The sequence below is a fragment of the Phalaenopsis equestris genome, unplaced genomic scaffold, assembly GCF_001263595.1.
Source record: "Phalaenopsis equestris unplaced genomic scaffold, ASM126359v1 Scaffold000297, whole genome shotgun sequence".
In the NCBI taxonomy this organism is placed as follows: domain Eukaryota; kingdom Viridiplantae; phylum Streptophyta; class Magnoliopsida; order Asparagales; family Orchidaceae; genus Phalaenopsis; species Phalaenopsis equestris.
Genome location: NW_018164739.1, coordinates 3,200,802 through 3,225,851, shown reverse-complemented (window position 1 = coordinate 3,225,851; position 25,050 = coordinate 3,200,802). Strand labels below are relative to the sequence as shown.

The 25,050-nt window shown below is 38.4% G+C and overlaps 1 protein-coding gene across 7 annotated transcripts in view; it reads left to right on the top strand.

The window, feature by feature from the left end:
* Positions 1-25,050, top strand: part of LOC110025267 (ubiquitin thioesterase otubain-like) — a 92,242-nt gene that overhangs the window by 5,825 nt on the left and 61,367 nt on the right. For all 7 annotated transcript variants that reach the window (XM_020725652.1, XM_020725653.1, XM_020725655.1 and 4 more), the window contains exons 5-7: positions 15,740-15,790; positions 17,636-17,686; positions 20,657-20,707. In XM_020725652.1, the coding sequence (XP_020581311.1) occupies positions 15,740-15,790; positions 17,636-17,686; positions 20,657-20,707 (153 nt within the window). The remainder of the gene's footprint in view (positions 1-15,739; positions 15,791-17,635; positions 17,687-20,656; positions 20,708-25,050) is intronic.

The following is a 25,050-nucleotide window of genomic DNA, read 5'->3' as shown; positions in this document are numbered from 1 at the left end:
TATGTGTAATTACATGATTGCCTCTGCTTTAATGGGGGTGCTACACAATATTTTGGGTATTTTATAAGTATAAGCCTATTGTTCAGTTATCTTTTGGCTCGATTAGCTGACCTTGGTTTGACAAGGAATGCTCGATCGGGTACGCTTAGTCAATATTATCGGTTGACCTTTTGGGCTAGCACGATTTGACTCAGTCGGCTTGGTTTCCCCGCCCAACTATTCCACTCCGTCTGTTGATTTCTATTCCTTGGATAAAGAGCTTTAGTTAGCAGGTTGATGCTAGATTATCAGACAGAGAGTGAATCATTGTAATTCGGTAGGTATCTCATACTTCGATGAGAGGGTCTTTCAACATGTTCTTGGATCTCAGCATTATCGATCCTTGGCTCTCCCTGAAGAATCTCGGAGGGCGTCTGTGAGGTGATTGGCGGTGCTGAACTTTTCCCTTGAATTAGGTTGTGACGAGAGGTATGTCGATGCCTCTGCTCGGTTTGATTGGCTTTGGCCTTTAGATTTGATGACTTGTATCCGATCATTATCTAGCCTCGGTTTAGGGGAATCACACTTAATCAAATTGTTCCCATGGTCTTCCACTAGTAGGTAATTTGGTCTTATGCCAGCGGGCCCCTTGGTCTTCCACCGGTGGGTCCTCGACCCTCCTAGCCATACTTCTCCGTCTCTTAGTCTTTTGGATCTCCTCGATATTCATGCTGACGCATTTTAGATGTAGTTGTTTCCTCGATTCTCTTATTTGTTGAAAGTGACAACTTCTATAAGAATAAGAGAATTAAATGCAAAAGTAGATTCATTTATTTTATAATTTATACTTTAATAATTGCACTCTCAGGGTTTTTGTGTCAATGATTCCTATAAATAGGGCTTGATTGACACCTTTGGTATTCATTTATTCTCGCATCTTCTTTCCTTGAATAATTAGCTCTCAGAACATATCCATGGTGAGCGCCAAGGAAACTTCAGATGATATCCCAAGTGAGGGTATGGTGAGGAGGGCTTGGATTGCCTGCGTCGCGAGCTCTCCCTAAGGTGAAGAAGAAACCACAGAGCAAAAAGAGGCCTAAGAGGAAGAAGTGGCCAGATGGAGGAAGTTGTCCAAGGGGCAAAAGGCGACTAAGCAACTTGCCTATAAGAAGCGGAGGGCGGGCGAGTCGATAAATAAAGTTGGGCATCCTACTCACTTCAAGATCTTCCACAAGGGAAAGATTAGGTGGAAGGAATTAGGTTTTTCGACCCAACTATTGACACATTAACCCAACCTCCCACTGAGACTCATGGCTAGTTGGGCGATCTTCATGCATGGGAAGACACTGAAGCCCCTTTGTCCAAGACATAGGGAGCTGCTGACTGTGCGTTGATAACTTATGAGCAGGGGACTATGAGCACTCCATTGCCACATGGTGAGAGCCGTGTGTCACTTTGGTGGTCTGAGGTGGATCAGCTCCTTAGTACAAGGACACCCGTTCTCTGTGGTTAGGAAGACTACTTTCTATCTTCATTGACACTATTTTTTGATGCAGGAGAGGCATTAGAGCTTGCCGACTCTCCTCTTGGGAGCGATGGCAAGGGCCCACCCTCAGGACTGGTTCAGAGAACGCTAGTGCCAGCCATGAGCGAGGGTAACGTGATCGATCGCCTAACCAACTTCCGAGGAATCTGTGAAGAGGTGACTGATGGGTGGTGGAAATCCACCAGGTCACTGGCTCGCCACTTGGACGAAATGGATGACTCATTCGCTCAGGCAATTAGGATAAATATAAAGGAACTACGGGCGGAATTGACAACCCTTAGGTTTGGGCTTTCAGAGGACCTGACAACTCGTCAGCCAGAGCCAATGAACGTTTGGGAGACTTGCTCGATGCTTCGGTTCCAGTCGAAGTGGGTAGTGTAGATAGATATAGGTTTGACGAAAATATTGTGCATTAGAAGCTGCTTCAACAATGACTTGTTTCAGCTGAAGTGGTGAATGAATTTCTTATAATATATTTTTTGTTTGAATAAATATTTGGAACGTGATCGATCGCCCAACTAGCTTCCAAGGAATCTCTGAGGAGGTGATCGATGGATGGTGGAAATCCACTAGGTCGCTGGCCTGCCACCTGGACAAAATGGATGACTCATTCACTCATGCAGTCGAGATATAGCAAGATGAAGAAATTAAAAAGTTGGGTGCAGAATTCACAACCTTTAGGTTTGGGCTTTCAGAGAACATGTTGACTCTTCAATCTGAGCGATGAACGTTCGGGAGACTTGCTTGATGCTCCGGTTCTAGGTCGAAGTGGATAATGTAGATAGATTTAGGTTTGACAGAAATATTTTTTAATAGAAGTTGCTTCAACGATGACTCATCTCGACTGAAGTGGTGAATGAATCTCTTGTAAAATATTTTATGTCTGAATAAAATTATGCTCTTATTATTTTCCATAAATTTAATTTCCATAATTATCTCTTTCGAATGTTGAGTTGATGTAATGTGATTTTTCGAAATCGAGGTGTGATCTTGAGACGATTTTGCTTCCTCTGGTGCACTATATAAAGGGCAGAGGGTTGGTTTTTTGGCATCGTGCTCTTTGACTCTTTTTCGCCTCTTTCTCTCATTTTCTCTACTTTCTCCTTTGCGTTTTGTTTGGATGGCTCTTAAGTATTCTTCGAAGCTCTTTAAGACCCTTTATCATATATTTTTTTTAATTATGGTGAATGCTTGTTGTGGTTGATGCTTCAGTTTCTTAAGAAAGACTTTTGGTCATTTTTATGTTTTTATGTCTCAACTCAAGTCTCATACTTCTTATGTCTCATTTGCTTGGTCAGGTTCATGCCTTGGATGGGCCGCACCTCTCGCCTGATGTATTTTACAGTTCTTGTAGCTACCTTTGCTAGGATAATCATCGAAACTTGCTGCTGGAATGATTTGCACGCACCACTCATTGAGGGATCTTATCGCTAATTAGTAGGGAACTACCTCAACAACTTAACCTGTGCTGAGTTAGGAGGCATGGACTTTAGTGATGCTCGACGTTGAGTACCGATTTGTGTCTTATACCGATCAGACATATTGCACCACTGTCAGTTATTTTTAGCATTCCATACAGATAGGACATCCTACGTCGTTGACACTTTTGGAAAATATCTACTGATCAAATGTTTTGCACGATTGTCGGTTCTTGAAGGCATATACTGATTGCGCGTCTTACATCTTTGTCAATTTTACTGCTTGGGTTTAAGTTTCCTGAGTATTGGCTAGACATTGATGATTGTGAACTCCTCGAGTTCCCCAAATGTCATTTGAATCTTTGGATTACACACTGTTAGTCGACTAATCTTCTTAATATATTTTTATGCAAAAACATAAGTTTTCGGAGCAAAACTACCTTTACTCCTTTTCACTATGGCGTTGCAAGGAGTTTTCTAAGGAAAGAATTTCTTACGGTCATCTCCACTCCACTTCAATGATCTCCTTTCTTTGTGTAGGTCTTTAGCTTGTGCACTTGGGGGCGACTCTGTGATCGATGATGATTGGGCCAGTCTAAGTTTGATCCAATTTGCGATCATTTGTCCACGTTTAGCTGGGTTGGCCTTCTTCAACAAAATTTCTCTAGAGATGAAGGCACTTTCTCGAACCTTTCTATTGTAGTAGCAACCCATCCTCCTCTTTACTTCATTCTGTTGAAGGGTTGAGTCCGTTCGCTTTTCTTTCGCCAGATCAAGTGCAAGCATAACACATTCATTGTTCGCTTTCTACCACTCAATTAGGTTTTCTTCATCAATTGACGAGGCAGTCACGACCCTTTGTCTGTGTTGATTATATTCGATCGACAACATTGCTTTTATTCATTGCGATAACATGAATGAATTCTGCTCGATCACTGTTGATGGTGTACTGACACGAACTTCAAGTTGATCCCTTGACTTATACAAAAGTCTCTTTCTACTTGATCTATAAATTTTGTGTCGTGGTCAGTAATAATGACCAACATTAACCTATAGCGATAGATAAGATCCGTCCAGAGGAAGTTTCAGACAACCTTTGCAGTGATCTGGACGAGCGCCTTGACTTCGATCCACTTGGAGAAATAATCCACAGCGACGAGAAGAAACTTGCGCTGGTCGTGCGGGTTGAAACGACCTAAGGATATCTAGGCCCTAAACGAAAAAAGGCTAGGAACTTGTGATTTGTTGCAACTTGTGTGCGAAATGATATTGCAGTGAAGAGTATTTCTAGCATTATTCACTTCTCTTAGAGAAGTCTTTGATGTATTTCAAAAGTGCCGACCATAAGTAGCGTTGCGCTGTACTTAGTTCATTAGAGCTTTCCCTCGAAATGATTTCGCCACTCCCTAGAGTGCATCGCTCGGAGAATATCTTCTGTTTCTTTCTCTTTTTGGCACCTTAGGTAGAGTGAAGTAACTAACTTTTGAAAAGCTTCATTCGATCAAAATATATTGCACAACCTTGTAGTTAAGTTTTCTTGGGTAGGTAACTTCCTGTGATATCCTTCTGGTCTCCATATAGTGGATGTAGGGATCCATCCGGCTTTTTAATCCTTTGGTTTCTACCTTCATTGTCTTGGGTCCTTTAATGGTAGGCTGAATCACTTTTTGGTGCTTCCCTCTCTCAAGCATATGCACTTGGATAGGAGGCCGACCATTTAATTTTCCATTCTAACAATTTGCTCGATTTTGAAGCTCATAAACTTCTAGTTCTCCGTTTTTTCCTTGCTCAAGTATTTGGCCATCATGTCATCTCTGACTTCAAATTCTCTGTTTATTTGGTTCACCACCTGCTGTGAATCGAACATCATCGGAGCTACCAGACATTTATCTTATAAGAAAAGCGCACCTCGATGATCAAAGCTTCATACTCGACCTGGTTATTTTTGGCTTCAAACTCCACTTCAATAAAGTGTTTGAGGTGCTTCCCGGTTGGATTGGTCAGAGCGATATCGAGCCTCGTCCCTATCTGGCTTGAAGCTCTGTTAATGTACACAATCCATGGCTAGTTGTTAGCAACAACCCCCTCGTTTGGCCCACTCAGAGAAAGCTGCCATGTAGTTTGCTATGACTTGAGTTTTGATTGCGATCTGGGTTATGTAGGAGATGTCGAACTTGTTGAGTTCCACCGCTCATTTTAGAAGCTAGCCTGAATGCTCCGATGGAATAAGAACATACTTGAGTAGGCGATTTGTAATGAATAGGATCAGATGCGTTTGAAAGTATGGCCAAAGCTTGCGAGTATAAATAATAAGAGCAAATGTTGGCTTCTTCATAACGGGTTACCTAATTTCGATACCTCGAAGATGTGACTGACATAATAAACCAGGAACTGCTTTTCTAGCTCCTATAAGGCTAAAATTGAGCCAATGACTTTATTTCTGACTCTCAATTATAAAAAGAACTCCTTGTTCGACTTGGACGCTGAAGAAGTGGTTGCAATGCTAAGGAATCTATCAGGTTTTTGAATGTTTGCTCTTATTCATCTAACCACTCAAATTTTTTTGCTTTTCTTATAATTTGAAAGAATACTGCCCAATTCTATCCTGATTTGGAAATGAACTGACTTAAGGCTGCGATCTGACCGATCAACTTATGTACTTCTTTGGCATTCCATGGGGAACACATATCCATCATTGCCTCTACTCTCCTTGGATTGACCTTTATGCCTTCGGTGGTTAATAGATAGCCGAGGAATTTGCCTATTGGCTCCTCGAATGTACACTTGAGTGGATTTAATCTCACATTATATTTTGTAAGGGTTTCAAATATTTCTTTGATATCCTTTATGTGTTATTTGACTGATTTACTTTTAACTAACACATCATATCTATATACTTCAATGTTCTTATGCTTTTGTTTAAAAAATATTACATCCATAAGACACTGATAAGCTGCCTTTTTCATTTTCTAGTCCATAATGCATTGCATCATAACAAAATACAGACTCACTTGTTATAAATGCCGTATTTTTTGTATCGGCTGGGTACATATTAATTTGGTGGTACCCAAAGAAGGCATCTAGGAAACTCATCACAGGGTGACCAGTCGTTGAGTCCACCAACCCGTCGATCCTTGAAAACTGGTGGGTATCCTTCAGTTAGACAGAGTTCAAGTTGGTGAAGGGTACATATATCCTCCGTTGTTCGTTCGCCTCTTGCACCATTACCACGTTTCACTAGGATGTAGCAGACCTCTTGTAGTTTCCGCAACTCCTCGCGGATTGGTTTGACCAAGGTCAAAGCCAAATACCTCATCTTCATCAACTGGGCGTCATGATCAACATTCAGCCGGTGACAAACAACATCGACCAATATTCCTAGCTTCTCGGCGAAAGACAAGTTGAAGGAAACTCAGTGTTTATGGAGGTTTTGGATCAGTAAGTTCTTTGATCCTGCATCAAAAGAATCACTTATCAGAAAAACAAAATTATCGTGCTCTTCTTTGGTCGCATGAATTTAGTGAGTGATCTCGGTGGTCTCGAGAACTCCTTCGGGCAAGTTCTGAAGATCGACTGACTAGTGTTATACGCTTTAGACCGCCCGAATGTAGCAAATCTGGGACTACTGTAGATTGCTCCGAACGGTGATGATCTCCACGTCGCCAGAGAACTTCACTGTAACATGATATGTTGAAACCACAGTTTTGAAGTCGTGGATCTGGGTTCCACCGAAGATGGCGTTGCAGGTTACGACAAATCAACCACCAGGAAATCTTCTACGTAAGTGAATTGCTTCTCACATTCTCCCTAGATGAACGCCAAAGCAATTATTCCTAAGGCTTCTTTTCTCTTGACTGAAAAGTTGTAAAGTGGTCCGATTGGTGCAGCTAGATGTTCATCCTTATGTCCCATCTCATTGAACACCTACTTAAACAAAATATTCACTAACCTTACAATGTCGACCAAAATACTACCGACCTGGTAGTTACTTGTTAAGGCAGTAATGACGATAATGTTGTTATAAGGATTCCCCTTGGGGGGCAGATCCACATTGGTGAATGTAGTGGGGGGATGCATGGTGCAATTCAAAGCAAATGCACCATCACACAATACTCTCAACTGAAGCCTCTTCAAATTGGCTCGTCGGGACGAATCTCCACCTCCTCCAAAGATTGCTGGTGCTACTCTAGTTATGTGAATGGCGTTCACTATGAAAAGTTCATCCGAAATTTCCCAAACTGGAGCCTTCTCTTGCGTCTGGGTCCTTGTTCTCAGTGCCAGAAACCCCTTGAGTTTTCCAGCTTTGATCATCTCTTCGACCAGGCTCCAAAAGTGTTAACATTCCTCTGTATCGTGGTCGTGGTATCTATGGTATGCTCAATATTTCGTCGGGTTCCGGAGAAAAGCTTTGGTGTTCATCTATGATAGTTTCTTGAAATACTAATTGTTCTCAATGACATCTATTATTTCAACCATCGAGACTCTTAATTGAGTCTTCTTCAATGCTTTATGATGAGCGAGCTAGTGCTCGTTGCAATGAGGCGACCGCTAGTGAGGGTATCAAACCTGACCTCCTTGGATGTAACTTTTATCAACTCCCCTATTTTCCTGGGGCGGTCAGTTTTCATCAGATCACAGGGGAGTGGAAGGATGTGAATCTTCCCTTGGTCTCCATCTATTGTCCCTGGAGGACATCTTTTGTATGTGGCAGGTGGAGGATTCTGTTCTGACGGAAGCGGGGGTGATATTTTATTTTTCTATCAATATATGGTTGTTGGCTAGTTCTAACAACTCGAAGAGGGTCTTTAGTTACTGGGAAACTAGAACATACTGGAATGGCCCTTCATTCAACCTTTGAGCTTGGGAGGCGTGGGCTACTTTGGGTTCCAGATCCCGAACCTCCATTATATCCTTTTGGAGTCTGTTGATGAACGAGCATGGAATCTCGCCATGTTACTGTCTGTTCTGCATCACGACCATCAAACTCTTCTATGGCTTCTGGGAGCTCTCAAACTGCACCATAAAAATTCACTTAAAGCCTATGAAAGACGTGATTACTCTCGGTGACAATCCGTTAAACCACTCGAGGGCCAACTCTCTTAGCATAGTGAAAAACAGTGACACTTCAACACGTCTGTCTTCCTTAGTAAACCTACGATCGATTTGAAGGAGGCAATGTGGTTCACCATCTTAGTTCGATCCTTTCTAGAAATCCGTAGCGGAACTATGACTCTCTCCGGGGGCTCGACTTCAATAATCTGTTGAGAGAATGTATTCCATGGCTGGTTGGGTGCCTTAGTTAGCTTGTACCGTTCTCTGTCCATTGGTGCCGACCCAGCACTGTTGAGGTACTGTGAATGTCTTACCTTTTATTTAAGCAAATGTAACTTTTAATCGTTGGGAGCCGACGCTTTCTATTCAGGGTTTTGCTCCCTTCCTCTAGCCAATGCCTTTTTGATGACATTCATTAACTCGTCTTTCAACTCTTAGATTTGTTGCTGCATAAACACCCTAGTGCACTCGATGTTGGCAATGCCTCTATTGTGAGTTTATTCTTCATGCACTACGTTTCTTCTTGTTGTTGGCATGCTCAACGCTCACCGCACTTTTTAGAATGTTGAATATGAAATTATCCATGAATCACACTCAAGAAATATAGCAAGACATAGAGATAAATGCACAACAATATGAAATTTTGATTAGCCTTCTCTCATGAAATGATCCCCCTATTTGTAGATGAATGAGGTACACTGTACAAGTTATTTTTTGAGATTTTTATAAGTATAAGCTTACATTTCAGTTATCTTCTAGCTCGGATAGTCGAGCTTAATAGGCTTGAGTTTGATAAGGACTGCTCGACTATGTTGAGCCGATATTGTTGGTAGACCTTTGAACGACTTCGGGTTGGCAATGATCGGTTTCGTCAGCCTACTATCCCATTATGGACTTTTGATCCCTGGATGAGGTGCTTCGGTTGATAGGATGAGGCCAGACTATTAAACAGAGGAAAATAATCGTAATACGATAAATCACTCATACCTCAATGAGAGGGTCCTTTGGGATGTTTTTGGATCTCATTGTTATTGATCCTTGGCCCTCCTTGAAGAATCTCAGAGGGCGTCTGTGTTGTAGTTGACGATTCTGAGCTTTTCCTTTGAATTGGTTTGTGCCGACTGCCGAGAGTTGGGTCGATGCCTCTACTCGGTTTGATTTGCTTCGACCTTTGGTCTAGACGGCTCGCATCCGGTCGGCCTCCAACCTCAGTTTAGGGGGGTGCACCTAGTCAAATTGGTCCCTTGGTTTTTCGCCAGGGGTCCTTTGGTCTTCTGCTAGCGGGTCTCTTAGTTTTTCATCAGTGGGCCCTCCTAGTCGTATTTCTTTGTTTTTGTTTGTAAGATATCTTTGAGATTCACACTCACGTGTTTCTGATGCACATTAACATTGGGTCGACCTACAAGCTTGGTCAACCTATTTTCTTAAATTCAGAGATTAGATCTTCGAAATTTGGGAGAAATTCCCATATAAAGCTTTTATCTCTTTGCTGGATTTCATTTGGTATATCATCCTACATTTGGGGATCTTTTCTAAACTATAAAAGGGAGATAATGGGTAACCTTATGGAATTCTCTTTTGTCAGAAATATCTTTTCTAGGATTTTAGTCTTGCTTAAACTTTAATGGATGACTCTTGGCCGTCTGAACCACCACCTTTTTTTTTTCAAAGCTCCCACTTATTCACCTTAGAAGGTGTTCACACTAGCTTAAAGGCCATGCACTCAAATTTATGGGGCCCTTTCCTGGGTTATAGAATGAGTCTGATGATTTCCTCTAGTCAGTTGGTGACCTTGAGTACTTGGCCTTAGAAGTCTCCTAGGTGTCCATTGAGATAACCTTCCATACGTGCTCTCCAAAATCTTATTTACTATATCCACTTATCTGTAGCAGTTTGATCATGTATTCATTTATTTATTTCCCGTGCATAAAAAATTAAATATTTATAAATAAGAGATTTGAGGGGCATTTTAACACATGAAATTTATAATATTTTGAGCTCTAAATAAGTGGTGAATACAATTTTTCTTGGCTATTTTTTTGCCAGATCCTTTTTCCCTTCTATCTCAGCTTTATAACCGTTGGTATTGCTGAGAGCTCACAGGTTTTACAAGTTTCTCACATCATCGTGGACAAATTTAGATTTGATATTATGACTGCTTTTTTTTCCTTCTGAACATTTCATACATTTAAAGATTTTCTTTCATATACCTGTATGTCTGAAAGTTTTTAAACTAAAATATCATGATATGACTCAAGAACTTGAAAATACTAAGACGAGAATTATCAGTCACATGAAAAAAATATATTTAACAATTTCATTTTAGGATTAAAATAAAATCCAAAACACAAAAAAACCATTTTATTCCATAAAACTTGCATTTATAACAATTTATTCATATTTAAATGTTTACATTCAACAAAAAATAAAAATGAACTATGATACCTATCAATCTACGCTACTCACGTTTGTACATATACTTTATGTGGTCCATCTAGATTAAACCTTATTTTCTTGTAAAATATTATCAACTAAAGGTTGAGTTAAAACTAATAAGTGAGCACATATTTTTAAATTATAGTAATTCTCATTTTAAAATATTTTGTAAAAATAAAATAGACATTAAGGGTCTGTTTGGGGCAGCTGCAACTGCTGATGAGCTGATTAAAAATAATCAGCTAATAAGCTAGGCACGATAGCTATTATAAATTTTTATTTTTTTGGAAAAGCTAGACCGTGGCCAGAAAGCTGCCACCGCACCTAGACATGTGCGGTGTGAAAATACTGTTTTCAGCGTTTTGAAAACGCATAAGCTTTGAAAACACAATTTACCCAAACACGCCAGTTGCGTTTTCAAAACGCCACCGCACCAAATAAGCTGCCCCAAACAGACCCCAAAAAGGCTGCGAGCACTAAAAAAACAATAAAGAAACTATTTTCTTCACTATCATTTATTTCTACTATACTTTTCATTTTTGAGAGTTATTGTCTAAATATAAACTTTTTAAAAAATATTTCATTTTCATTTTCATACATGAGCATATTTCATTCCCCATTCAATGCTCTCCAGGAGTGACTTATATTCCACATATTTATTTCTTTTATTGTATTTATTATTAAAAAAAACTTTTTTTTTTATTTTTAGTTGAGAAATAAACTATTTTAAAACAAAGATAGATGTTAAAACCCTAAACTTCCAAGGGCTTTGACCTCTCTGAATCTTGGATGTAATCTTCACTTTAGTTGTAAAACTCAACATATTTTAACAAATCAATTCGCCAGATTAAAAGTAAATTAAGATCGAAGTGAAAAGGTCATCACAATTTCTTAAACATTTTGATGGCTTCACCAATTCAAATCACCATTTCACAAATCTCGAGACAAGGAGAAAGACAGAGAAAACTACTCAGATCTCATGAGGAAAACACAACAAAACTCCGAATTCATATATAAAATCAAAGTCATACAAACCACAACAAGTAAATAACTTATCTCTAAATTTCTCCCCAAGAAAACTCCTCGAAGTTCCTCTAAATCTCTTCCTTTCTTTACAACACACAAAACTCCTCTTCGAAGCAGCAATGAATAAAAAATCTCTCACTTTCCCTCCACTCTTACAACCTCTCGAAGAATTTTTCACAATTTTACACATTATTGGAACATTTCTAACCTCCATGCTCCTTCCTTCTTCTCTAATTTTCGGCCAAAATAGTTTTTTAAAGTTGTTGATGAGCTTTCCCAAGAGTTGCCTAAACATCCCTCCAAAATTTGGCCTTATCCAAAGCTTGATTGGGCCGCCGAGCTCGCCGTCGGCGGCCTCTAGGGCGTCGTTGGCGGACCTTCTTAATGAATTAATTCTGGAGTCTTGGGAAATCTCGCCGTCGGCGCCCTAGTTCAATTCTTCACATTTTGGTCCTTTTCGCTCCAAATTCGCTCATTTTTGCATCTTTTTGCTTCAGTGACCCTAATTCATCATTCCTGCAACAAAACATTAAAAATACCTTTATTTAAAGTGCAATATCATCAAAAACAATGTAAAATAGGTATGAAAATCTCAACATATTTTCCTCTGGTCGCTCAAAACACTGGTTTTGGGTGGACAGAGGACTGTCACTTGCTTTTGAGCAACTCAAGACATATTTGGCTTCACCGCCCCTCCTCTTAAAGCCTATGCAAGGAGAGATGTTACATATCTATTTGGCTATTTCACCTCATGCATTAAGGACCGTGCTTGTCAGGATGGAAAATTCAGTCGAGAAACTAATATACTATGTTAACAAGATTCTCTTTGATACAGAAAATCGCTATCCGTTGGCGGACAAGACTGCACTAGCCTTGGTATTCTTAGCAAGGAGACTTCGTCCGTATTTTCAGGCTCACACTATTGGCGTTTACACACAACTCCCTTTGAATGTATCCTACGAAAACCAGAAGCATCGGGAAGATTAGTTAAATGGTCAGTAGAATTAGGAGAATTTGACATCCACTATTTACAACGACCAAACATCAAATCACAGGTGTTGGCCGACTTTGTGGTAGAATGTACAATGTCTACCTCTCATGAATCACCCTATTCTCTTCCACAGCCACCTCAGTGGACACTATATGTAGACGGAGCATCTGGAAACTCAGGGCCGACTTTGTGGTAGAATGTACAGTGCCTATTATTGATGAACCACCCTCTTATCTTCCACGGTCACCTCAGTGGACACTATACGTAGACGGAGCATCTGGAAACTCAGGAGTTGGTGCAGGAATACTACTCATCTCCCCAAAGAAATACATTTGGGGTACGAACTTTGTTTGAAATTCCTAGCCACAAATAATGTTGCTGAATATGAATCACTTGTCGCCGGATTAAAGCTTGTCATCAACTTTGAAGTACGAAACATGATTATCTACATTAATTCTCAACTCATTGCTTCCCAAGTAGAAGGATAATTTGACGCGCATCAGCAGTATCTCGGTATGGTAAAAACACTTCTCGCCCAAATTGAAACAAATTGAAACATGCCAGCAACATGCCAGCTCATTCATATACTTCGGAAGCATAACACCCGAGCTGATGCCCTCTCCAAGCTTGCAACTTTAACAACTGGAGATCTCTATAAAAGAAGGTATATTGAGGAGATACATTTTCTTAGCATCCATGTCCCATGGGAGATACTGTCTATAAATGACCCAAGGGAGCCATCTTAGATGGATTCTATCATCTCCTTCCTTCGAGACGGAACAGTGTTAGATGATGCTACTACATCCATTCGTATCCGACACATGGCTGCCAAAATCATCCTTATACTTCTGCCAACTTCATCCTTATAGGGGATGAACTGTACAAGAAGACATTTGTAGGTCCATATCTCAAGTGTCTTCCTTCATCTGAAGCTGATTACGCTCTGCGAGAAGTTCATTTCGGAATATGTGAGGAACATCTTGGTGGCAGAACACTTGCTCTTAAAATAATGAGGCAAGTCTTCTATTGGCCCACGATCAAGCAAGATGCATTAGAATTTGTGCAAAAATGCAAGAACTACCAACTACACTTGAATCTTACACATACACCGCCAGTGGAACTCACTTCTTTTCTAAGTCATTGGACTTTCGCTCAATGTGGGGTAGGTATCATAGGGCCATTTCTGACAGCTACTGGACAACGAAATTTCATCATCTTAGCTGCCGACTACTTCACCAAATAGGTAGAAGCAGAGCCGCTTGCTAAGATTACAGAAGCAAATGCCAAAATAATTTGTCTGTAAAAATATCATATGTCGCTTTAGGCTCCCCGCGAAGATTATCACAGATAATGAGACTCAATTCATTGGAAGGAAATTCACATCATCTTGCAAGGATCTTCAAATTCAGTTGGTGCACACTGCTGTGACGCATCCCCAAATAAATGGTCAGACAAAGGTGACAAATCAGACAGTGCTCAAGGGGTTGAAGACTCGTCTTGAGAAGGTTGGGGGCAGTGGGTAGAAGAGCTGCACAATTTCCTTTGGACCTATCGCACCACCGCGCAAACTCCAATCAGGGAAACTCCATATAACTTGTGTATCGGAACTGAGTCTGTTATCCTAGTTGATATCGGAGTTCCAAACCCACGAGTTAAGACTTTCAACTGAGATAACAACGAGGAAAATCTCCGACAACATTTGGATCTCCTCCCAGAATCACGCGATGTGACCCATCTTAGAGCTGCTTCCTACCGCCAAAGAGTTGCTCGCCCCTTCAACCGGAGAGTCAAGCCTCGACCTATTTCCCTTGGTGACTTGATCTTGCGTAGTATTGAAGCCGCCGACCATGGTCCCCAACGCAATAAACTATCACCTCTCTGGGAAGACCCATATATTGTGGCTGCCATGATCAAGCTAGGAACCTTTAAGCTCAAGGATTCAGATGGGAAAATCTTGTTCCGGACTTGGAATGCAGAAAATCTTCGCAAGTACTATCAGTAATACCCTAGTCATGTAGTCCACATATATTATTACATTGCAACTCATACATAATCAATGTATCTCAAATATTACTCACTTATTTTCTTATACATAAAAGGATATCTTTATAATGTGTACTTAAATCCTAAGTCTCGGGAAATAAACTTTGTGATATTATTTTTGAGTTATTGAAGTAAAGGCGTAGAAGTTATTTTGAGATTTTTTTGAATTATTTTAGAGTTATTGTTAAATTTAGAGTTCACTTTAATATATTTTTTTATGCACCATAGTGGAGTCCGCATGTGCCCGAGTCCGGACAAACATTTTCGTTGCTCGAGCTTCGAATGCGAAAAGATCCGCTCGGCAAGGATAAAAACGCTCAGCCTTCCCTTCCCTTTTTCTTAACCAAGACCCGTCGACGATGCGCGAGGAATGCTTCCCTGCGCCGCTCACTGCCTTCCCTCCTTTCCATGCAAAAATTAGGGCAAGGTAACCCTACCCTTTCTCCGTTTGCTCGGTCGAGGGTGCATGGAGAAGAGTTTCGCCTTCACCTCCCTTCCCTTCTACGCTCGCAAGACTGATGGTTCGTCGAAGGTACAAGAGGAAGGCTCGGGTGAGCAGCTCGAGTCCTCCAGTTTCCCAATCAAGCTTCTTCTTCTTCCTCTTCCTTTCACTTGCGGCTTGCGGCACTAGACAGAACCACTCGAGCCCTCAGGTGCTCGATCGAGCGTCTTTCGAATGCGAAAAGGCCTCGCACAGCTACGGAAGAGGTATGCGATCACTCCTTTTATTTTTCTTTAGCTTCAACACCTTCTCCTTTCTCCTCGTCCTTCCTTTTCCTCCTCTTCTTTTCCCTTCTTCTCTGTTCTTCTGTTGCTGACACTCTCTCTGTCTCTCTCACGGCTCTCTCGTTTCCTCTGCCGTGTTTCGAATGGGAAAGAGATGAGGGGGATAAGCTCTCTATACTTCCCGCGGGCGGTAGAAGTGATGCTCGAACGACACCTGTGAATTTGTTTTTTTTAATTATGTTGTTAATAATAATTTTAATTAACAGGTTGTTATTACAAAAGAAGATTTTATTAGTTTGAACTTAACGAAAAATTTTTTTTCTTCTGTGTAAATTTGATCAAGGCTCAGATTTTATTAAGGCATTTTGAAAATAGCATAAATATATATCTATTTTGTTTGATTTTTTGACTTCTTTCAGCTTGTTTATTAAAGCTTTCTAAAACAAATTGTTCATTTAAAATATTTTCTTCTAAACTGCTTCTGTCATTCAATCACCAAGCTAATGTTTTCTTGTTATCCAGATTACTAGCATACCAGTACGTGATTATTTGAAGTTTCCTATGCAAGACAAGGCAAGCAATCTCTGTTTCTTTTGATGTTATTTCAACCAGTTTTTTTATTGTTGAAAACAATAAAACTATCACACGATGTTACAACTGTTATAACAGAATCAAATTTCCTTTAGGAAAAAAAAAAGAAAAAATGTATTTTAATTGCCAATAATTTTAATTTAACATTGTAACAACAATACACCATTCCTTGCGCTGTTTGGGCGACAGTAAAATGAGCAAAATGTCTACTTGGAAGGCATCTCTTCACAAAATGCGGTTAAATTTTTGTGCTTGGTTTAATTTCTTAGAATTCTTATTTATTGGCTCAAAATTTATACACTATCCAATTATGATTTAATTTTTATTTTTAATGAAAAATACTATATCTTAGATTTGCAAAATGTCATATCCCAAATTCATTAAACATAATTTTTTTTATCTAAATCATGGACCTTGATGAAACTATAATAGGCTAAAATTACTCGATCTGAATAAATTGGTGCCTTGACAGCATGAACAAATTTACTTGACAATAAACAATTTAAAAGATCATGTAAAATCTTTGCACACTTCTACTGACTAACATGTGGCTAGTTGTCTTGCTAATGTTGGGTCGACTGATGGGTTTGGTCAACTTGTTGATAGGTTTGGTCAATTCATTTAGGAGAATTAATGCCTTAAATTCAAAGATGAGAGCTTAGAAACTTGGGAGAAATTCCTATATAGTGCTTTCATCTCTTTGCAATATTTCATTTGGTATATCATTCTACATTTGGCTTTCTTTTCCGAACACTAAAAGGGATATAATTGGGAACTCAATGGAATTCTCATTTGTGAGAACTTTCTTTTAAAGGATTTTAGCCTTGCTTAAACTCTAATGGTTGACGCTTGGCCACCTAAACCGCCTCAACCTTTTTTAATTTTTTTCTTCAAAGTTGCCACTTCTTTAGCTTAGAAGGTGTTCACCTTAGCCTAAAGGTCACTTGCTCCACCCTAGGGGGTCCTTGTCCAGTTTATAGAACAAACTTGGTGATTTCTTCCAATTAGTTGGTGACCTTGACTACTTAGTTGTAGAAGTTTCCAAGGTATCCATCAAGAAAACCTTCCATATGTTTCCGCCAAAATTTTATTCACTATCTCCACATGCTTCTAATGGTCAAATCATGTATTTATATTTGTATTTTCCTGGAAAATTTACATACTTATTCTTAATTCTTATGGATTTACATATCTCACACCTAAACTTTCATATTTACACACATAGCACTCAAATCTCTATTGTCACATTAAAACTAGCACTTTTATCATTTTTTAAAAGTGCAATACACCTTTTCATGCATACTTTTATTTTATAGCTGTCCCTATAATGCTCAAAGCTTTATAAATAAGATGTTAAAGGAGGCATTTTGACGTTTGAAATTTATAGTCCTTTGAACTCTAATATTTTTCTTTTGCCAAATCCTTTTCTTCTTCTTTCTCACCTCGCTAACCCTTGGTATCATTGAAAAATCACCGTTCTACAAGTTCTGCACATCACCTTGGATAAATTTACATCCGACAATATGCCTTTGTTTTTTTTCCCTTTTAAAAATTTTATACAAACATGCCTTCTCTTTCATCTATTTGTGTATTCAGAAGTTCTAGAACTAAGGGTTTATTGTTATAATCTTACTGAAAAATTTTCTTTCTATGCAAATTTGATCAAGACTAAGACATTGTAAAGACATTTTGAAAATGGCATCTTGATGTATATGCTATGCTTGACTTTTTGACTTCTTTCAGTTTGTTTATCTAAGTTTTTTATAGCAAGTGTTAGTTGAACTACTTCAATCATTTAATCACCAATCTTATTTTTACTCTGTTCAGACTACTGTCACACCATTAAATGATTATCTGATGTCCCTTGTGCAAGAAAAGGCAAGCAATCTCTATTTCTTTTAATTTTATTTCCACTAGTAATTTTAATCGTACTGACTATCTGCTATAATAGAATTAAAATTCTATCATGAAAAAAATACAAAAATGCAATTTAATTTCCAATAATTTTTGTTCAGCATTGTAAACAACAACTCACCATTTCTTTTTTTTTTTGGGCTACAATAAAATGAGCAAATTGTCAACTTGGAATGTTTCTCTTCACAAATTACGGCTAAATTTTTTTGTTTGGTTTTTTTTTTAATATCTTTTTTATTGGCACGAAAATCATACAATATCCAATTATGATCTAATTTTCATTTTTAATGAAGAATACTATATCTTTTGTTTGGAGAATGTCCTATCTCTAATTCATTAAATATAAATTTTTTTATCTAAAACATGGATCATAATGTACCTATAATATGTTAAACTTGTTCGATATAAATAAACTGGTTTCTTAACAACATGCAAAATTTACCTGACAATAAACAAGTAAAAGGTCATATAAAATCTTTATACCTTTCATCTTTCTGCTGAATGTCGATTGACATATCATCCTACATGAGGAGATTTTTTTCGTACCGTAAAAGTGAGATAATGGAGAACCTAATGAAATTTTGTTTTGTCAGAAATATCTTTTCTAGGATTGTCAGAAATTTCCTAATTCCAAATGCAGTTGCAGCCATGGCTGATACTACCAGTACCTCTGCTGCTTCAAAACTAGGCCTTGAGCTTCTAATATTTGAGGCTTTAAGAGAGGGCCTGGATGAAGAGATGGAATGATAAGTTGGTCACTATGACGGGTCATAGAAGGTGATAGGAGGTTTAGCCTCCAAGTATGGTGACTTGAGGATTCTTGGTACCCCCCTTGTTGAAATTTCGTTCACAGGCGTAGGCATTGGAACTCCAATGACTGGCTTGAGTCCTGTTATTGAGGGTATGAACATGGGCTTTTTTTCGCTTGCCTTCAATTAGATATCTAATAATTGTGGCATGCTCCGCTATACTTATGGAGGCCAGCTCACCATCCCAGTTGTGATCTGTGAACCTGGAGGCATTGGCCATCAACCAATGCATGGTTTCACCTACCGATCTTCCCACAATTTTTTAATGCCGTCGAATCTACCTCAGTAGGTTTTTTTTCTTGCATGATTTCAAGTAGTTGGACCTCTTCCTTGAAGGTCCCTAACAATCGTAAATCATCTCTTCCGGTTGGAAAGCTATCCTGCAGACCTTACTGGCACCTTCTTACAGGCCGTATATTCTTGTTGGTTGCAAATTGTAGTAGCTACCTCTGTAGCATCATCCGCCATTTCACATGCATGGATTGTGTAAACAAAGGGAGGCTTGTCATAGAGGAATTCATCTTTGGTTTGCTTTCAAAATAATTTGAGGAAATTTATTACAGAGGCGAGACTGGATGTATCATTGAATGAAAATTTCAACCGCATGCCCTTCTTTGTCTACATTTTTCTCTGCTGCCAAAAAGCTCTATGCAGGTCTTTCTCTATTTTTTCTTTGCTATCGGAGTTTTTCCTGCAACAGGTTCTCCATCGAAATTTTTCCTGCATCAAGCCGTCCTCCAGAGTTTTTTCCTGTTTCAAACCTTCCTCTGGAAGCTTTTTCTGCAGCAGATTTTACACCAGAATTCTTCTTGTAACAGGCACTCCTCCGAAACATTTTTCCTGCATTAGGCCATCCAAAAATTTTTCCTGCATCAAGTCCACCAGAATTCTTATTGTAGCAAACCCTCCTTCGGAGCTTTTTCCTGCAGCAGACCCTCCTCTAGAGCTTTTTTCTGCAGCAGACCCTTCTCTAGAGCTTTTTCCTGTAGCAGACTCTCCTCTAGAGCTTTTTCCTTAGCAACCCTCCGAAGTTTTTTTTTTGTTTTTTAATTTTTTCTTTGCAGGACATACCGTGTAGCTTTTTCTTGTAGGTTATCTACTTCTCTGCAAACTCCCCTATAACACTACTTGCAGGAGTCTTCTGGCTACTTACTAACGCTGCAGGAACTGTATTCAAAGACAATCGCGGTCAATTAGAAGTCTATTTTTTCTGCATGTTGTCTACTTCTTTGCAACATTACCTGTAGGAGACTTCTGCCTACCTACAGACACAGCAGGAACTGTAGTCAAAGACAACCGTAGCCAACTAGAAGTCAACTTTTCCTGCGAACTCCTTGCCATGTTACCTGTAAGAGCGTTGTCTACCTATAGATACTGCAGAAACTGCAGTTAAAAGACAACCACAATTGTCTACTTCCCTACAAACTGACCTACAATATTACCTGTAGAAGTCTTTTACATACCTATAGACACTGCATGAATTGAAGTCAATGACAATCAAAGTACGACATGAAGACTTTAAGTTACTTCACAGGATATTGCTCGCTCATTGTTTGATATTTTCAAATCCATGTTGAATATGATTTTCAACTTTGTTTCAACCTGAGGAAGAGTGTTAGAAGTTATATTAAGAAATAATTTATTCCTGTGAAAAATTATGAGGAATAAATTATTTTCTTAGATTATGAGTTATTTCCTTTACTATTTTATATTTATTTCCTTGGATTAGGTGTTGTTTCCCTTCCTATTTTTGACTTTTTTATTTTATGCAATTTCCTTAGCTCCGAATAATTAATATGCATTTATTAATTGGAGATATTAAGTGATATGGCTTACCTTTCATATTATTTTCTTTTTATTATCTTTTCTGTTATAGAATTCGTGTAAGTGTTTTATACCCCCTCTCATATTAATGAAAAATGTTTTTTTGTTCCGCTTTATTCCGCATTATTCTGAATATCAACCAAGTCATTTTGAAAATAGCATAAATATATATTTGTTATGTTCGATTCTATGACTTCTTTCAGCTTGTTTATCTAAGCTTTTTACAGCAAGCATTCTTTTAAATACTTTATTATGAACTACTATCATTCAATCACCAAGCTTATGTTTTCTCTTTATCCAGATTACTAGCATAACATTAAGTGATTATCTGAAGCCTTTTGTGCAAGACAAGGCAAGCAGTCTTTGTTTATTTTGATTTTATTTTAGCCGGTTTATTTAATTTTATTGACAATAAAATTGTTGCACGATGTTTATTTGGTATAAAGGAATTGATTTTGCTTTAGGAAAAAGAAAGACAAACATGCATTTTAATTTCCAATAGTTTAGTTTAACATTGTAAACAATAACTCACTGTTTCTTTTTTATTTGGGCCCCAATAAGATGAGCGAAATGTTAACACGGAATGCATCTCCTCACAATGCGAGATTAAATTTTCCTGCTTGGTTTAACTTTTTAGAATTCTTATTTAATGGCTCAAAATTTATACATTTTCCAATTATGATTTAATTTTCATTTTTGATAAATAATATTGTATCGTAAGTTTGCAAAATGTCATATCCACAATTCATCAAACATAATTTTTTTAATCTAAAAATGGACGTTGATGAACCTATAAGAGGCTAAAGTTACTCGATCTGAATAAATTTGTGCCTTCACAACAAGCACAAATTTACTTGACAACAAACAATTTAGAAGGTCATATGAAATCTTTGCGCACTTCGATTGACTAACATGTGGGTTTGTCTTGCTAACGTTGGGTCGACTAATGAGTTTGGTCAACTTGCCGACGGTTTTGGTCAACCCATTGACTGATTTGGTGAATTCATTTAAGAGAATTAATGTCTTAAACCCAAAGATGAGAGCCCAGAGGCTTGGGATAAATTCCCATATAGAGTTTTCGTTTTTTTGCTTGATTTTGTTTAGTATATCATCCTACATTTGGGTTTCTTTTTAGAATTCTAAAAGGGATATAATGGGGAACTTAATGGAATTCTCTTGTGTGAGAACTCTCTTTTTAAAGATTTTAGTGTAGCTTAAACTCTAATGGATGACTCTTGGCCACTTGACCCACCTCCACCTTTTAATTTTTTTTTTTAAAGCCGTCGCGTCTTCACTTTAAAAGGTGTTCACCTTAACATAACTATCACTCGTTCTAACCTTTGGGGCCCTTGTCCGGGTTATAGAAAAAGGTCGATAATTTCTCCAATTTGTCGGTAACCTTGAGTACTTGGCCGTAGAAGTTTTTAAGGTATCCATTAAGAAACCTTCCATATGTGCCAACCGAGATCTTATTCATTGTGTCCACATGCTTTTAATGGATTATGTATTGATATATTTATTTTCTTGGAAAATTTGTGTACATAACACAATTCTTTTGTATTTTCATATCTCACACCTAAATTTTCATATTTACACACTTATCACTCAAATCTCTAATATCACATCAAAAGTAACACTTTTATAATTTTTTGAAAGTGAGGTACACCTTTTCATGCATAAGTTTGGTTTATAACCGTCCCTATAGTGCTCAAAGCTTTGTAAATATGATGTTCAAGGGGTTATTTTGACACATGGATTTTTTTTTTTTTGTAATTTGAACTCTCAAACCTTGACGAATAACAATTTTCTTAGCTTTTTTTCTTTTGCCAAAACCTTTTCTTATTCTTTCTCACCTTTATAACTCTTGGTGTTGTTGAAAAATCACCAGTTCTACAAGTTCCTCACATCACCATGGACAAATTTAAATCCGATAGGGTGATATTGTTTTTTCCCCTTCAAAAATTTCATACAAACAAATATTTGCCTAGGGTGATATTGTTTTTTCCCCTTCAAAAATTTCATACAAACAAATATTTGCCTTCATCTACGTATATGTTTGGAAGTTCTAGAACTAAAAAGGCTTTATTGTTTTTATTGAAAAAATTTCTTTTTTTTGGTGCAAATTTGATCAAGACTACGACCTTGTTTGGGGCTTCTTATTTCGAGCAGCACATCCCCAAACCGCGATGACATTTTTTTGTTTGGTTTCAGTGTTTTCTTGTAACGCGTCGCAAAGTTCAGTGGACGCGACCCGCTTTTCTTATTATACAGCTGGCCCCATTACCATCTCCTATCACTACCTTACCCCCTTGCGGCCAAGCCTCTGCCTCTCTCTCATTATTGCATCGAGCTTCTTCCTCCCGGTCACTTCCTTTTGTCTGGTCCGTGATCGGTGTCTCTTGTTTGGTTGGATCATTTCCTCTCCTTCAACATTTGGTGTTCTCTTCAAACTTCTCTCTAGCATTAAAATTTTGGGATTAGTTGTTCTCTTGTTGGTTCTCGAGTGATTGACCCATTTTTGTTGGTTTTTCAGTTAGTGGTCTTTTGATTATTTTTTCGATTGATTGTCAATTGGGGTGGTTTCATTTTTTGATTTGTTTTTCGATTGGTGTGTCTGGTTCTATGATTGGTGTGCTGGCTATTGTTTGGGATGTTGGCTGTGCTGTGATGTGGTTGTGGATTCTATGGGTGTGGTGGTGGCTGTTGTTTGGGATGCTAGCTGTGGGTTCTATGCTCTTGGTGGTGGCTGTTGTTTGAGATGCTGATTGTGGTTATGTAGTTGTGGTGGTGGTGTCGGCACTAAAAAAAAGAGGTTGTGTTGGGGTCGTCCGTAGGAAGCTGTCGGCAGCCGGAATTGAAATCCCATCGCCCGCTTCGGAAGGACGTTTTAATTTACGTGTATATATATATATATATATATATATATATATATATATATTTTTAAAAAAATATAAAAAAAAAAAAAACACACATATTTATAAAATCTAAAATGATACTCTAAATAAATTACTTGTTCAAAGCAAAGGACAAGTTTGAAAGTTTGAGGCCCAATTTACCCAAATTCATAAAATCTAATGGTTCAAATGAAGAGAGGTTTCAAAAAATAAAATACTTCTAACTTTTAACTTTAGTACACTATTGAAATTTGACTAAATTTTTTGCTATTTACCTATTCTTTTTTTTTTCCAAGTTTTCCCGCGGTGGAACAAAGTTACCTGAGAAAACTCTCGATAAAAATCAGGGAATATTATCTTCAAAGAGGTCAAAAGGATAAGACTTTTCAACAAAATCGGACGAAAAAGTGTGAAAGGGGAAAAACTCGAATCTGGAACATTATTGAGGAATCCAAATGAAGAGAAACTGGGGGAGGCCACGGATCCTGAGGAGAACCTCAGTGACTTCCCAGTCTATCCTACGATTCGGCTCCAGTTATGAGAAGAGATTATTAAAATGTTTCATCCCGCCAATTTTATTTAATTAGGGCTTATATTTGCATGACAGGGTCACACAAATTGCCTAGAAGATATGAGGGTTTACGTCGTATCGGACGACAACCTCGGAACCTAGAACGAGTTAGTGCTTAAATCGTACAGCAGAGCTATACGAATGCCTAAAGAAAAGGTGGAGGACTTATGTTGCGCTAGACAGACAACCTCGAAATCTTATGGATTGTTGTTTAATTTCTAAGAAAAGGGATGATTTTGCTGGGGAAGACATGTTCTGCTGTTGAAGATGGCCGTGCTGCCCACCGCGCTAGCTCCAAGCTCCCCGACATGACGAGTTTAAGTTTTCTAGGGTGTCTAGTTATAGTGTTAAATCAAACGGCCCTATGGTTGTAGTCCTCTAAACATCCTATACAAAAAGGAAACATGTTTGAAGTTATATAATGTATAGTGTGCGATGCAGGAACAAACAATAGAATGCACGTGGAACAGTAGTAGACAAAACAAGAGCAGTATAACATGCTATACAAGAAGGACAGTAACAAGTAGAAATAAAAATAATATAACATGCTGTACGGTACGCTAGCAGGTAGAAACAGAAATGTTATAACATGTTGTATAAGAAGAGCAGTAGCAGATAGAAACAGGAAAATTAATTACTATAAAATGTAAAGCAAACCTGTACACCCGTGAGATCCGCTGTTCCTTAAGTATAACAAACGTCCTTAAGTATAGCAAACATAAATGCATTTCAAAAAGCAAAGTCCGAAAGAAACGTCGTCCAGGAAACCCGATGAAAAGTGGAGAAACTCGAGAGAATCAACGAGAAAAGACTCGAGTAAAAGAAAATCCTCAAAAATCGCGGAGAAATCCTGAAAGAAAGGAAAAGTAACATGAGTGCCTTGTCCCAAAACTTCGATAAAACAAAAAGAAGATTCAGATGAGGGGGACCGCAAGCACTCGTATGGGACTAGGCCAGCTATATTTATTCTCGAGGGTCCACGAAGGCTACTCGGTCACCCGAATATATAGAACCCGCCACTCGTCTAGAAGTGTGTCTTGAACCTCACTTAGAGGGCTATTTCCCAGCCTAAACAGGTATTCGTCAGGTGGACAACCAACTTCAAAACGTATTTTAAAATTTATGTTTTTGACATATACACAAATTTTAAACATGCAAAGAGGAGTTGTCAATTGTTGCTTCGTAGAAAAGTATATTTTTGTTTGAAAATGGTTTATCAAAACTTATCTT